Source organism: Hippocampus comes, unplaced genomic scaffold, assembly GCF_001891065.2.
Source record: "Hippocampus comes isolate QL1 unplaced genomic scaffold, H_comes_QL1_v1.1 scaffold8, whole genome shotgun sequence".
Classification (NCBI taxonomy): domain Eukaryota; kingdom Metazoa; phylum Chordata; class Actinopteri; order Syngnathiformes; family Syngnathidae; genus Hippocampus; species Hippocampus comes.
The window spans coordinates 632,776-647,380 of record NW_017806153.1 but is presented as its reverse complement, the minus strand read 5'-3'; the positions used below and the strand labels follow the sequence as shown (position 1 = coordinate 647,380).

At 47.7% G+C, this 14,605-nt stretch overlaps 1 protein-coding gene across 13 annotated transcripts in view; it reads left to right on the top strand.

Annotated features, from left to right (window-relative positions):
* The window catches only part of syne1a (spectrin repeat containing, nuclear envelope 1a), a 96,330-nt gene that overhangs the window by 37,989 nt on the left and 43,736 nt on the right, over positions 1 to 14,605 (top strand). For 12 of the 13 annotated variants that reach the window (XM_019894946.1, XM_019894943.1, XM_019894945.1 and 9 more), the window contains 21 exons: positions 207 to 319; positions 551 to 756; positions 823 to 984; positions 1,055 to 1,334; positions 1,474 to 1,646; positions 1,733 to 2,042; positions 2,120 to 2,284; positions 2,916 to 3,275; positions 5,462 to 5,598; positions 6,758 to 6,935; positions 8,300 to 8,482; positions 9,364 to 9,507; positions 10,414 to 10,569; positions 11,118 to 11,282; positions 11,381 to 11,553; positions 12,053 to 12,206; positions 12,296 to 12,439; positions 12,520 to 12,684; positions 12,764 to 13,081; positions 13,172 to 13,327; positions 14,361 to 14,531. In XM_019894946.1, the coding sequence (XP_019750505.1) occupies positions 207 to 319; positions 551 to 756; positions 823 to 984; positions 1,055 to 1,334; positions 1,474 to 1,646; positions 1,733 to 2,042; positions 2,120 to 2,284; positions 2,916 to 3,275; positions 5,462 to 5,598; positions 6,758 to 6,935; positions 8,300 to 8,482; positions 9,364 to 9,507; positions 10,414 to 10,569; positions 11,118 to 11,282; positions 11,381 to 11,553; positions 12,053 to 12,206; positions 12,296 to 12,439; positions 12,520 to 12,684; positions 12,764 to 13,081; positions 13,172 to 13,327; positions 14,361 to 14,531 (4,013 nt within the window). Of the gene's footprint in view, positions 1 to 206; positions 320 to 550; positions 757 to 822; positions 985 to 1,054; positions 1,335 to 1,473; positions 1,647 to 1,732; positions 2,043 to 2,119; positions 2,285 to 2,915; positions 3,276 to 5,066; positions 5,335 to 5,461; positions 5,599 to 6,757; positions 6,936 to 8,299; positions 8,483 to 9,363; positions 9,508 to 10,413; positions 10,570 to 11,117; positions 11,283 to 11,380; positions 11,554 to 12,052; positions 12,207 to 12,295; positions 12,440 to 12,519; positions 12,685 to 12,763; positions 13,082 to 13,171; positions 13,328 to 14,360; positions 14,532 to 14,605 lie in introns of those variants that run through there. The other variant, XM_019894953.1, reaches the window with a different exon arrangement.

Genomic DNA, 14,605 nt, shown 5'->3' with positions numbered 1-14,605 from the left:
CTGCTCCTGTCACATTCGCTCCCGAGAGAATCATTTCGGCCTGGTAGCCAGGGCAACTGTGTGGACACTCCTCGCCCTGCCATCTGCATTGGGGACCACGCTTTTCCCTCCTAGTTCCTTCACTCTTCCGGCACAGTGGCAAGGAATTATTACAGCTTTCCCTTTCATGTGTTTGTGTTTGTTATTTTGCCTTGCGCCTGAAGCAGAGCTTTTCCAAGAATTCCATTCCTGGCTCTCGGGATTGAAGATGGAGTTGAACGAATGCTCAAATCGGTCAGGAGACATTTGCAACCTCACAGCAAAGTTGCAAAAACTCGAGGTACTACTACTAGAATGTGTTATTTTCCTTTCTGTTGACGCTACGCGGCCAAGTATGGTTCTGATGGTTCAAAAAAAAAATGATAATAAAACACTGAACCTCGAGCACAAACGTTTGCCCACCCCTGCTATCGGGTATTGACTCCGATTCTGTTTAATATTGTGCTGAATCCAGCTCCTGGATTGAATTCAACCACAATAATCTCTCTCACCTTCCTTCCAACGTACACAGTCCTCAGCACAGTGGAATTCAGAGGGTGAGAAGCGTCTCTCTCAGGTTAGTGAGGAGGCAGAGAGGCTCCGCCTCCACCTGCCAAAAGCTGCAGCAACTCAGCTGCAGGAGCACTTGTCCTGCTGCCAGCGAGAGTGGAAGAGCTTCCTGGATGAATGTTCCCAGAGCCAACAAGCTCTGGGGGACAGCATTCGTCTCCTCAAAAGGTAAGGGAACAATTTTCCGTGACGCCGTTGCCAAAACGAATGCATTCTCAACTCTCTCCTCTTTAGTTTTGATGATGCCGTAGGAGGTGTCAGGGAATGGCTTAAGCAGATGGGGCTCGGCCTCAACAGGGAGCCTCTTGTTGTGGCAGACAGCCAACAAGGTGCCCCTGACACCAAAGAGGAACTGGAGAGGGTGGAAAACCTCCATAAGGAGCTTTTAGAGAGACGGTATAAACAATTATTTCAAAAGCTTCCTCTGATCTGCAGTTAAATAGTCACATATTTTATTCTCTTTCAGAGACTGTATTGAGCGTGTCATCCAGGACGCCCGGTGCTTGTCCGAAGCAGGACGCGGGTCAGGCGAAGAGGTCCGAGCGGCGGGCAGACTCCAGATGGAGCACCAGGCTCTGCTCAAAGCCGCCAGGGGGAAGCGCCGAGGCTGCCAGGAGAACCAGGCCTTTGGGGAGACCTTGCAGGGCGTGTGGGCCTGGTTAGAGGAAATCCAGGAGAAGCTGGGCACGGTTGATAGCACCATGGGCACCAAAGAGCAGTTGGAGCAGAGACTGGAGTCTGTGCAGGTGAGGATAAATGACCAACTTTGCTGCCATTGCAACCGTTCAACACTTAAGGGTGCTGTTTCTTCACAATTCCAACTTGCCCAGACTGGTGCATTTGAGTACATCAATACAAATTCTTTGAACCTGGCTGTTTGCACAGGATATCCTGCTTTTGAAAGGCGAGGGCGAGGTCAAACTGAATATGGCGATGGGTAAGGGCGAGATAGCTATGCGCAGCTACGGCGCCCCCGGACAGGAAGTGGTGCGCTCGCAACTCCGGGAGGTGGGGGACGCCTGGGCCACGCTTCTTGTGACGGCCATGAGCTGCCACAGGTACGAAGGCCCGTTGAAACTATACCTCACTCCCATGCGTATGCAGTTACTACATTTTTATCAAGTACAACGTGTGTTTTCGTCAGTCGTCTTGAGTGGACGGTGTCCCAGTGGGCCGGCTACCTGGAAGACACATCCCAGCTCAGGCGCTGGATGGAGGCCGTGGAGCAGGAAGTGCGCGCCTCCCTCGCCCCGCAGCTAGGGCCCAGAGAAAAGGCGGCGCAGTTGGAGAGACTGCGTGCCCTGCTGGCCGACATGGCAGACCACCAGTTGGCCTTGTCCAGCCTGGAGGAAAAAGCCAGAGAGCTCTTTAAGAAAACCGGCGACGTCGGTTTTAATCACGGTGCTCGAACACAGCTGCAGGTGCAATTCGATGAGCTGGCAGGTTTGGTGGAGGTGCGAAAGACATTGCTTCGTCCCGACTTCGGGTCACCAAAAACATCATGTTGACAGTGCTTGTGGGTTTCTTGTAGGAGAAAGTACGTCTGGCACAGAGCGTGGTGCTGGAACACCAGGAATACTTGGAGGCTGTCCGGGAGCTCACTGATTGGCTGATGACCGCGGGGGAGGAGCTACAGCATTGGTCCGGAACGTCGGGAGACTCTGCCTCTATCCAGAAGAAGCTACACAAAGTGAGGGTAAGATGTCCTTTTAGCCAGCCAAATACAACTTCCTGTCTGGATTTGAAGGAGAAACCGGAATTTTTACCGTTTGCGTTAAAAAATTAATGGGTGACTTAATGTTCCTAGCGCACCATCTCCAAATGGTGTCTCCCCAGATATCATCTGTTGCTATAGTAACGGATTGTTTAATCTTTCTCATGGAGGACAGCACATGGAAGAAATGTGATCAGATTCAGAACAGTTAGTTCCACAGTCATAGAATTTTAAAAAATCCTCCTTAGGGACATTTCAATACAATACAATACAATACAATACATCCTGATTTATATAGTACAAATAAGTTGGTTTATTAGAATGTGAATAAAGGTAAAGGAGAGCAGTGTGTGTGTTATAAGCAAGTTGGCAAAATGATTTACATTTTAATTTTCACGCTGGGATCCTAATTATCACTTAATAAATTAGTGTTTGAGGAGCCCTGGTGTGAAGAACGCAAACAGACACGTACAGTCAGCGATGGTGTTGAATTCCACACTCTCACACTCTCACACTCGAAGGGACTTTATAAATAGCATTGACTGCTCATCCTCAGGTTGCAGTTTCTACAGCCACGGTTTCCTTAGCAACTTTGCCTCCTCTCAACCCTCAGGAGCGCGTAGAGTGCCGCCTCCTAGAAGGCCGCGAGCGCCTCGGCGCCGTGCGACGGGCCTCCACGTCGGTGGCGGAGCACACGGCAGCGGGGGGCTGCGAGGCCATGGACCGGCAGCTGGGGGCGCTGTCCCAGGCGCTGGAGCAATGGGAGGGCGCCGCCCTGAGGGCCAGGGACGGCCTGGAGGGTGCACTCGCCTCCGCCGCCGCCTCCGAGGAAGAGTGCGAGCGTCGGACGACTCGGCTGGATGACGATTCGAAAGAGCTGGACGCCCGACTCAGGGGGTGGAGCCAGGAGCTGATGAGAGCCGAGGGACTGTGCAATGGCGAGGAAGCGGTGACAGGATGGCAGCTGGCGAAGGTACCGACTGTTAACATAGCCACTACCGATACATCATAATTATAGAAACCTTCGATACTATACAAAAATGCAATAGAATATTACGCAAATGGGCCAAGTACATCATCTGGGAAAGTGCTGGTTATTAGCTGTTTCATTCCACACCGATTCCTACAAACATGCTAGCATTGGAGCACACAGTTGCTGAAACCTGATTGGTCCAAAAGAAAATTGAACGTGGCAACGCAGCTCCGAGAAACGCCATGAAATGAAGAGAACCATCTGGTGGGATTAAATGAATACAATTCAGCAGAAAAAGTATTAAGAGTTGAGGTTGTAAATGTAGGACATTGCTTCTGTTTGGGCAGGCCGGCTCACCACTGGGATTATTATCTGTCAGCGGTTTCCTCTAATTGTATATTGTGAGTGTATTTGCATTGCAAGAATGAAAAAAAATTGGTGATTTGGGTTGAAGAAGCGACATTCATTTTGGGGAAGGTGATTAGCATTGTTGTTAAATGGAGCACACGCACACACTCTTAGCACAAAAGCATTCTGCTTTCTCCGTCGGCGATTATATTTTTCCTTTTGTCAATCAGTGGGAAAAAAAAAACCTAACCAAAAAAAAAAAAAAAACACATTAGTCTGTAAATCAGCTTTACTGAAACAACCAGGCAGACACGACTGCAATCCAATCACTCAACCTCATTTTCTACTCATCAATTCCTCCACCTCCCCCCCATGACTTCGCCTTTGGCAAGGACCTTACGTTTTCATTGACATTTTAGATTGTTTTTGCCGGAGCAGGATTAGGCAAAAACTTTGTGGCAGGGTGATGAGAAAAAAAAAAAACTCCCATTACATTTCAGTGCCAATCCAGGATTGTTTGGGCTTTATTTTTCCCTTCTTTAATTACCTCTGCTGATTACCAGAATTCAAATTATGTGACTTGATTTGGAAGACATTTGATGTCATGGAATGTTGAACTGATTATGTTTTAATGGTGATTTGCATAAAGTTTGGTTCGCAATCAGGTAACAAGACAAAACCTTTGCCACCATTTTCCGAACCGATTCATATGAAATGAGGCAATGTGGATGCGTTGGTTGACAGAGAAATGAGTGGATTAACGCTTTAGCCTGGATAAGGAATGAGACTCTCGATTTTTTTATTTAATTTTTTTTTCCCAGGAAGTCCTGTATTTGAGAATGGATTCTTATCAAACCGTAATTTTTTTTTTTGTTCTCAGTCTAAATTTGTTTTGAATCTGTTTGGATCCTTTTTGTTGTGCGCCTTGGAATGAAAAAAAAACTGATTATGATCATGATAAGGATCGGGAAACTGGATACTTTACAATTAAATCTGGTGGATAATTTTGGTATGCCCAAAGGACAAATGGATTCGCTTTGGACCATAATCTGGATTCTTAATCCGCCTCTGGATCTCTTGAGTGTTTTGGAAGCAACTCAGAACGTTGCCCGTAGGATTCAATTTGGATGCGTTGTTTTGGAGGCAAGTCGCCGATTTGATTCCCCTCACTTGTTCGAACTGACGTGTGCGGTGATGACTTCCTTTGAGCTTTCGCGTCCCTCCCAGCATTGCTCTGCCTCTTTCCGGATGTTTGCGATTTGACTTCTCCCTTACCAGCGCTGTCTTAACATCAGCTTTTGCGCTGCCCCCCGAGCCTCTTCGGCCATGCTGTCCAAAGCACGGCGCAGAGGAGGAGTCAGCCCCTCCGACGTTCTCTCCTCCTCCAACCTCCCTCCCGTTTCCTGTGTGCTTTTTCTTGAGGCAGTCCCGCATCTGCGCCGGCTGACAGCTGAATTCCTCTGGGAGAGTGCGTGAGAGAGACTGCGTGAGGAGGAGGAAAAGCAAGCGAGGGAGGGGAGGGCGAGATGTTTATTGGTTATACGTCATTGAGCGAGGGAGGCAACACATATTTCACGGGACAGGATTTTATGATCGACCGATGGCAGCGTGTGAGGCGCGCTGAGGAGAGCGGGAAGAGATTGCGCTCACCTCCTTCCTGCCTCTGCCTCGCGCCTTGAAGAAACAGACATGCTTTTGTACATGCCTGACTGTGAGTACGAGTGTGTGGCTCGAGCTCTGGCGTGAACAGGAATGCGATTGTGAAGGCACTTACTGATCGGTGTCATGCGCAAACACGCACGCACTGAGCCAGCCGGGCTACGTTTTGTGTCGTTCAGGACGTACTGGAGGGCCTGCAAAGCGTCGAGCCAATGGCAGAGAAGTTGAAGGGTCAACTGAACGAACTGGTGCAGTACTCCAGAGACTTGGGCTCGCAGTCGGAGCACGTCACGGCTGTCATCAAGCAACACAACAGGTGAGTTTTTTTCAATCCGAGCGCATTGCGCTTCCAAGAATTAGGCGTGGAAGTTAACGTATGTGTTAATGTGTATCACTACACTGGAAATTCAACAGACTGCTAAATCATGACGAAATAATGACTTTGGGCAAAAGCATTTTTCTCAAAATGGTACCAAAAAGTTACATGGCGCCACTTCACAATTGTTGATTGATTGCATTGTGAACACTTAAGACAGAATTAAAACCTAACAAACTGCAGTGAGTCTCACATTGAGCTCTACTTTGCCTGTTTGTTACTCTCTTTAGAATAGATTTTTTTTTTCCCCATTCATTCACTCTTGGGGGGAGGACGACACATTGTGAGAGCTTGCGGCGCCCGATGAGAACTGTGCAATCAATGTTTGTGCAATCTTATTTCATTTCGACGATTGTGTGTGGCCATCTTAAAACATGACAGGTGTCAAGCTGATGAAGGGCAATGTTGACAGAGCCACCAGTTGCTAAGCGACATGTCGCCTCACCTGTGCTTGTTCGCTCTGGTTGTTTTGGCATTTGTGCCTCTTTGCTGTTATTTATGCTAATGAGGCTGCTAAGCATTTCAAACCAGTACTTTAATATGGATATTCAAGAACTTCTATGGACGGCTATTCACTGCTCATAAAATAATCGTGTGCCACCCGTTTGGCGTCAAGATGGTCTGGATGGCTATAAATAGAACACGTGCCTAATAATGTGGCCAGTGCGTGTGGAACATGAAAAGAAGCAGCAGTGCTCCCCAGTTCAAAGTGCCAGTTGATGTTCCATCGAAGGACTGCATCTCAGCCTCTCTCATTTAATCATACAGTCGGCGTTCTGCTAAATATCCCTGTCATCTTGTCTTTACATCACCCTTTCCCTCGCAGCATCAAGCTGTCATCCCTCATATTATCACCCGCGTGAACTCTTGCCCCGCTCATATGTCGCCTCTCAACTGATGCCGTACCCCCAGTTCCCCATCCCCCCCCCGTTCTGTCTCTTTACCCCATTGCTTCCACTTCACCCACTTTTCCGTCTCTCCACCTGCGTGTTTCTCATCTCGCAGCCACACCATCCCTTCGTTTGTCATGTCAAGACAGTACGGTATGTTACAGTGTCTCACCATCTCTTCGTCGCCTTTTCCTCTTTTGGTGCTGCAGTCTCAGTCTCCGCGCATCCAGGGAGTGCCAAAATAAAGAACGGCTGTTGGAGCAACGCTTCCGTGCCGCCCTGCGAGACTTTCAGCAGTGGCTGGTCAACGCGAAGATCTGCACCGCCAAATGCTTCGATGCGCCGCAGAGTGTGGCAGAGGCCTCCGCCGCCCTGCAAAGAATACAAGTAAGACATATCGTTTACATCCATTTTTGTTTTTAAGACCCGCCATAGGATGACTATAGTTGCAAATTAGCATTAGGCAACATCTAGGATGTTTACGGCAAAGCTTTGCACATACGTGAATATGCACAGTCCTATTGAAAAAATAAACTAAAATAAAAATAAAGCATATTACTAAAATGAAACACAGTCATTACATAGCTACAAAATAACAAAGTACCGTAAAAATGTGACCGAAATGTTTGTCTTTTTGTTTTGAGCTTGAAACAATATCCACATGGCCGAGAGGGGTGCTCTTTTTTTTTTTCTTTTTTTTCCGCGAAGGTCTGGGGGGGCTCCTCTGTTAGCGTCCTCCTCTAGGGTTTTTCCTCCCAGAAGCTAAGCTAGCAGGTGTCAACATCCTGGCCGCCTTTCTGGAGCACTCCAGGGCCCCCGGCTAAGAGGCAGGTGGTTGTCTGTGAAAGTAGATGTCCCGCCATCCTCAGTTATTACTTTCCTCCTAATTACCTTCCTGTGGCTGTCACAACAAGAAAGCTAGTGTTGGAGGCATTTCTTATCAGACAAGTCACGTGACGAAAACAGAAAAAGCCAATTCAGATCTGCGCTTTATTCTATTTTTGTCCCCCATTGTCACCAAGGTTTTCAAAGAAGGGCGTTCCTTCGGAAGTTGCTTTTGTCAGGATGAGAGGGAATGTGACCGATTGTATGGCGGTGGAGAAAGAGAGAGCCATGTTTTATTTATCATTGACCTGGTGAGGAATGTGGAACAATATTTCCACATGGCTGACCTCCAGGAGGGACGGCGTGGGAGGGGTGAGGACGACGGCTGGTGGGGGGGCGTTTGGGGGAAGATATCCGCGCTGCATCAGCCTCACTTAATTGGTGGTGTACACTTACTCTGGCAAGGGGTGGAGGGAGATAAAAAAAAAAAAAGCGAGAAGTTTGGAGACAAAAACAAGCCGGGGTGTGTGTATGTATGTATGTGTGTGCGATGCGCTCACAGCACAGATGGTGGAGTGGTCCCTGCTGCGCTACTGTCATCGTCTGAGCTCCGAGGGAGGGTTGTTTTGTGTATGCGCGTGCATGGAGGAGCTACAGTATGTTAAATAAATAAATAAATAAAGAACACTTGACTTGTCTTATCCGCCTACGCCGGTCAAGCCCCGCCTTGTGCCCACGCATAAGGAATCCGTAATGACTCTTGACTAATTGCCGCATCTGAAAATGTAACGTGAGACTTGGAGACAAAACAGCCTGTCCGTCACACGCTTGCCTAGTGAATGAGTCGAGGACACTTTTTAACCACATTGTAGGTGTGTGTATTCAACAGCTCCTTTTGTCTGTGTTTGCTGTCCCCCCCCCTCAAGGAGTTCTTGAGTGACAGGGAGCACGGCCAGGCCAGACTGAGTACAGTGGGAGCCAGCGGGGAGCTGCTCATGGCGGTGGTGTCCAAAGAGCGAGTTGAGGGGATCAAGGCCAAAGCGGCAAACGCCAGAGAGGACTGGAGGAGCTTGATGAATAACCTTCAGCTGAGGGAGGACGCGCTCAAGGTGTTTTTTTGTTTTTTTCCTCGTTAGCTTTTGTTAGCAATTATTACGCCGCGTTTCCACCAGATGGTCAAGTTCACTTTAGTTGCCTTGTCTTCCCACCTCAGATTCAGTTGAGTGTTCCACAGTTTGTGATCCCAGGAAAAAAAAAAAAATCCGGAGTTTATCAACTCTTAGCTCCTATCATCCGATAATAATCAATAAACATCACAACATGTTTCCCTTAGTACATCAATAGAATTTCAGTATCTCTTTTTAAACTGAAATACTCAAATATTCCCTGTAGTCCCGTACGAGATCATGTGTCTAAATATTGTGATGTCGTACCATTATTCGCTTCACCCAATAAATTCCGTCAGTCAAACTTTATTTATCGAGACTTTTTCCATACACAAGTGGTTTCTTCAATAAAAGCCAAACGTTAATAGACCCACGCACAGACATGCACGCCCAAAGTAAGACGTGCACTCACATCGACTGGCCTTTACAGCAGCGCACGGCTTAAATTAAATGACAGTACAGGGCCTCTCGCTATCGGAAAATTAAAAAAAAAAAAAAAAAACTACCGGGTGGCACCGGAAAATACAATTAGCATCTCCCCCCCCCCCCATACTATAAATCAATAACAATAAAACAAAATGTCATCAATAAACGGGAACGCACGAAAGTAAACAAGGCGCAACAATGATCACTACGTGACATTTTGCTCTTCTTTATCTTCTTGTCATATTGTTACAACAAAGGCTTTGTTTGTGGGGGGGTGGGGAGGGCTGTGTTTTTTTTTTCTTCTCATTCCATTGCTGTTGTTTGCTTTTCATTTGAGTCGCCCGCATTTGCGGCAAACGCTTTGTTGTCACGTTTTGATCGACTGAATGCCCGTCTAGAGCTTGCGGTGTCAGATGACGGAGTTCGAGGCCAGTGCCGAGCCACTGCAGGAATGGTTGAATAGCGCTGAGGTCAGAGTTCAGGAGAGCAGCGCTCGACTACACGACCTCTCGGCCAAGAAACAAGAGCTTGGCAAACTGCAGGTAATTATCGAGCGCCTCCGATTTCAAATATGTCATGTTTGATGCCCGATATTGTTGTTAGAATTTTTTGTGTTGCTGTACCCTGTCTACACGGGCCTAGATTAATAGTTTAAACTGGAAATATACCACAAAGTGATCGCGAAACAGTTCTTATACCTCAGGTAGACCGAATTTAAAGGTGCACTGCATTTTAAGAGCAACAAAAATGTCAAAATCCCTTCAACACGATCGCTCAGATACTATTTTTGAACGTCTGTTTTTTCCTTGTAATCCCCTAAATGGATCAGCTGATTTTTCAAGGGCACCAAACTACTCGTAGCTCCCCATCAGATAAGGCTCCCTAAAGTGTAATCTGAAATCAGATGGTGGGGTGGGGGGAGAAGACCTAATTATATTTGTTGAGCACCAGTGGATCAAAATAGAGCAGCGGCTTGACATAATAGTCAAAGGCAAAGTCGGGGGAATCTAATTAGATCCCCTTCTGTCAAAAGCCTTTTTTTTTTCCTTGCATGCGATAACAGAATCTGTCATGTCTGGCAGAGACAAAAAAATAAAAAGTGTGTGAGGTGGTGGTGGTGGGGGTGGGGGGGCGGGGGTAGAACATTGACGGGCGCATAAAAAGACAAAACTGACAATGGAGGGGGAAATACATCAAGCCCATCGCAAAGCTCTGCCTCATCACTGTTGATATTTCTGCGTATTGACTCTGTCGCCGTTTTTTTCTGGCCCAGCAACCAATTGCACCTCAAGTATAAGCAGTTTACCAGACAGCTGGGATAGGCTCCAGCTCACCCGCAACCCAAATGAGCACCAGCGCTATCAAAAAAAAAAAAATGGCTGGTTATGCATATCTGACACATTGTCTTCTGTGTGCTCCTTTAACGCTCCTTCGAACTGGACCACCAGAGTGTCCTGGAAGAGATGGCCACTCGGGATACGGAACTGGGCCGCCTCAGGGAAAGAGCTCACGGTCTCTGGGAAGGTCAGGCGGCGGGCAAGGGCTTCCTCCATCGAGTGTCTCAGCTGTCCGCGCAGTACTTGGCTCTCTGCAACTTGACCAAGGTAAAAAAACGTTGGCTCATTTCTTGCCATTTTTCTCGTTTGTCTCTGCATTCCGAAAACGGTCCTCGTCATACCTACGAGCCTTATCAGCACACGAAAGGGCAAATGCTGTGTTAGCTTCATCCAAAAATGTCAAATGTGCGAAACGTGGCAGTGCAGCAGCAGCTGACCTTTTTCACGTCCTCATTAAACGGATCCATTGTATCATATGTGGTTGTCAGTGGGGACAGGCAAAGCGTTTTCAGAAGATTTATTGCCATTGAATCACTAGACTACCGGAAAGCCTTTTTTTTTTTTTTTTTTAAATGGGTCATCTTCCTTTCGAGGAATTCTTTGAAACTGTCGATTAGCGTTGCAGTTCTGCCTTGCTGCTCTATAAAATTATGTGGACATTAAATATGTATGGAAGACGACTTGTGACAAAATGTATTGGAGAAGAAACACCAACACAACTGCAGTGTGACGTTAAGTTGCTTTTCTTGTATAGTGTCCTGTGCTGTCTAGATACTCACTTGCTGTGATTCTGCTCCCTGTCTATTTTTGTGCAGGACAAGGCCTCCAGGATCGAGCGTGTGGTCGGGGAGCATCGCCTCTTCTCTCAGGGTCTTAAAGAGCTCCAGGAATGGGTGCGCGAGGCCCAGATTGTCCTCACCACTTGCACTTCCACCACCTCCGATAAAGCCGTGCTGGAGGACCGAATGGTACAGCTGGAGGTAAGCAGGAAGCGAAGAAACTACGATGAGGGCAAGTCGAAAACCTGAAGTGGTTACGAAAGCTGCCATTCGAGTTAATTGTCGCTCCATGTGCGCAGGCTTTGCTTGCTGCCCGCCAAGAGCGGGAGATCCAACTAAAGATGCTGCTTACCAGGGGGGAAGCCGTTCAGCGAAACACGTCGGCCGAGGGCGTCCCGGTCATCCGGAAACAGATCCAAGATCTCAAGGACTCGTGGGACTCCCTGTTGTCTTCCTCCATCAAATGCAAAAGGTTGTGAGCCAGTCTGCTAGTTTGACATCGCCTTTGCATCTTGTTTTATCGATCATTTCTCCTGCCTTTTACAATTTCATTAGTGCAATGCCTTTGCATGTGGGAAAGGAGAGCCACTTATGCTTTTCAGCAGGTTAGAATAGTATATTACATATTAACTTGGAACACTCACGCAGGCGCTGCTCTTGGCCGTAGCTAACGCCACAGACACACAGAGCCCCGCCTCTTAAAGACACACACAGACACCACAGCAATGTATTTTCTTTACATTTTATGCTTGCAAATTTGTGTGCTCTTATGTTTAGTGTGTTAAAAAGTATTGAAAGCATCCCAAAGGGATACTTAAAAAAAAATTTAAATAAATATAAAAATGACATAGTCTCTCCATATATCATACTGTAAAGGTTTTCCCCTTTAGTAGGTGCATGTGAAAGCTGGTTCACTGTCCTTGAATTTGTGTTTACGCTCGTGAGTTAACATCGCCTTTCGGCATGAACAGCCAGCTGGAGGGCGCCTTGTCACAGTGGACCAGCTATCAGGAGGATGTGGGTCAGTTTGTGCTCTGGATGGACCGCGTCGAGGAAACACTGAGCTGCTCGGATAGACAGTATGCAGAGATGAGAGACAAGACCGCAAACCTGGGAAAGACCAAGGTACAACGCATGCATGAACATTTTAAAATTTGGAAGTGAAACCAAAAGTTTCTCCCCACAATGAACATGTGCGTGTGTTTTCATTCCAGCTTTTGTTTGAAGAAGTGCTGAGTCACAGTTGTCCCCTGGAGACGATCGCATCAAAAGGGGCCAACATGGCTGAACACTGCAATACCGGGCATGAAGTGAAGCAGCTCCAGAGTAGATATAGCACCCTGCAAGAAAAGGCCAAGGTATGTCACGGCGTTTTGCTTTGCTCTGCTTTTGTGTTTCGGAATGATCATCGCTTATTTTTGTTGGTTTATTTCACAAGAACGCAGTCAATAAGGCCAAGGGGCTAGTGCTAACCCACCAGGAGTATCAGCGAGGGCTACATGTGTTCGAAGATTGGCTGGAGCAGGAGCAATCCACTCTGGCATCGTTGTCCCATCCAGAGGGTAACGTGGATACACTTGAGGAAACACTGGAACAACTTCAGGTCATCAAACTGAAAGTCGTTAAACTGCATTACGGGCGGGGGGGGCACCGTATTCACTCTCACTTCTGTTTCTCAAAAGATTCTACAGCAGCGCTGCTCGGACGGCCAATCGCTGCTGTCTTCCGTGCTGAGCAGCAGAGAGCGGGTCATTCCTTGGGGCGTACCCCAGATCGAGGACAGAGCCCTTGACACAGCGCAGCAGGAGTGGGGGGGCTACCGGGCCCAGCTGGCAGAGACTCAGGCGCAGTTGAACTCCACCCTGACCAGAGTGAGAGAGATGGGCCGGACCTTCCTCAGTTTGGCTCGCTGGCTTGAGGACATGGAGAAGGAGGCCGGCTTGAGGCCGCACCGGAAGTCAGACAGAACCACGAAGGAGGCTCAGCTGAAGAAACTCAAGGTACCCGCGTCCAAACAAGAAAAAAAACAAAGTCCTCATTCACATGTCCCTCGTTTATATTATATTCTTCTCTGTGTTGCTCGTGAACAGCTGGGTCTTGAAACGGTGCTGGCACGCCAAAGCGAAGTGGACGGCCTCTCCTCCGTGGCCCAGCAAGCTCTGCAAGAAACCGACATCAGCGGTCGCGTCAGCGCCACGGCAACCCGACTCACTGAACGCTACCACTCCCTGCTGCTCGGCATACAGGTCCTTGGAATCGCCGGTCGCCTCGCAAATGTGTTCAAGCAACACACACACACACACACACACACACACACACACACACACACAGATAAATAATGACTACAGATAAATAACATCCAGCTAATTAAGAAATTATCATTGAGATTTCAATGAGCTCGGGTTGATCCATTCCTGTGTATTTTCGGAAAGGGATTTACAATGTGTGCTTTGTATTAAAAAAAAAAAAAAGCTTTTGATGCTTCCACCATGGACTTTATTCCATCGAGTGTTTGGATGTTTGTTTCAGCAGTGAACCATTGAAGTAGTCCCCATCGTTTGATCCAGCCTCTCCGTTTGTTGTCTCCTCCATTTTTTTTTGGGGCGGGGGGTTTTTGAAAGAAAAATCAATGTGGCTAGCTCTATTGTGCGCCCAATGAGACAATATCACACCCGGCACCAGGAGTGGAAAAGCTATCCACGCACCTCATTGATTTTTACACCTTCAGTGACAACCATTTCCAAAAGTTGGGGCGGCTAAAATTGGCTTCACCCACACCCGCACACACATACCATCCCCTTTGATGTTACGCTCCTTTACAATTATGCCATGTGAAGTAGGAGGCGGTGAGGGGCTGTTACCTCCCCTCTCATCAAAGGTGTGCACTCAGCGATCTCAGCTAATTGGAGCTCCTCACCACAGGATTTTTCCACCTCCACACCTCACCCACCCCCACACCACCTCCCTTGTGCAGATAAAACAGGGTAGGTGGGGAAATGAGTATTTTCTGTTTTGATGGCTGTTCACAGAGCTTTTGGTCCTCGGTGATTCAAGCCTGCTAGGGGGTGCAACTTTAAAAGAGGAGCGAGGCCTTTGAGCTTTCCCAACGCTATCAGAAACAACCTGAAGGCTGTTGCCGATCACATGGGAAATAAGTCGAGCAACATATCCAAATAAATAGTGATGATGGATTCATGCATGAAAATGAATTGATGATAAGGACGCCAAAACAATGACGCAACTGTTTCGACCTGCTTTTTTCCATTTACGCTATGCCAGGAGACCGTCAAGCAATTGCAAGAGGAGCTCAAGTGTATCAAAGAGGCTGAAAACCTTTGCGTGTCCTTTACCGAGTGGCTCGACACGACGAAGAAGAGCTTTGCAGAAGTGACCGACACTTCGGAACCTCTCGACCGCAACGCGCTGGAGAAGAAGCTGAACAAATTAGAGGTACTGCTCTAATTAATACACATGTGCATTGGGGAAGGAGACGGGGGGGGGGGGGTATTTACCAACCTCCATTT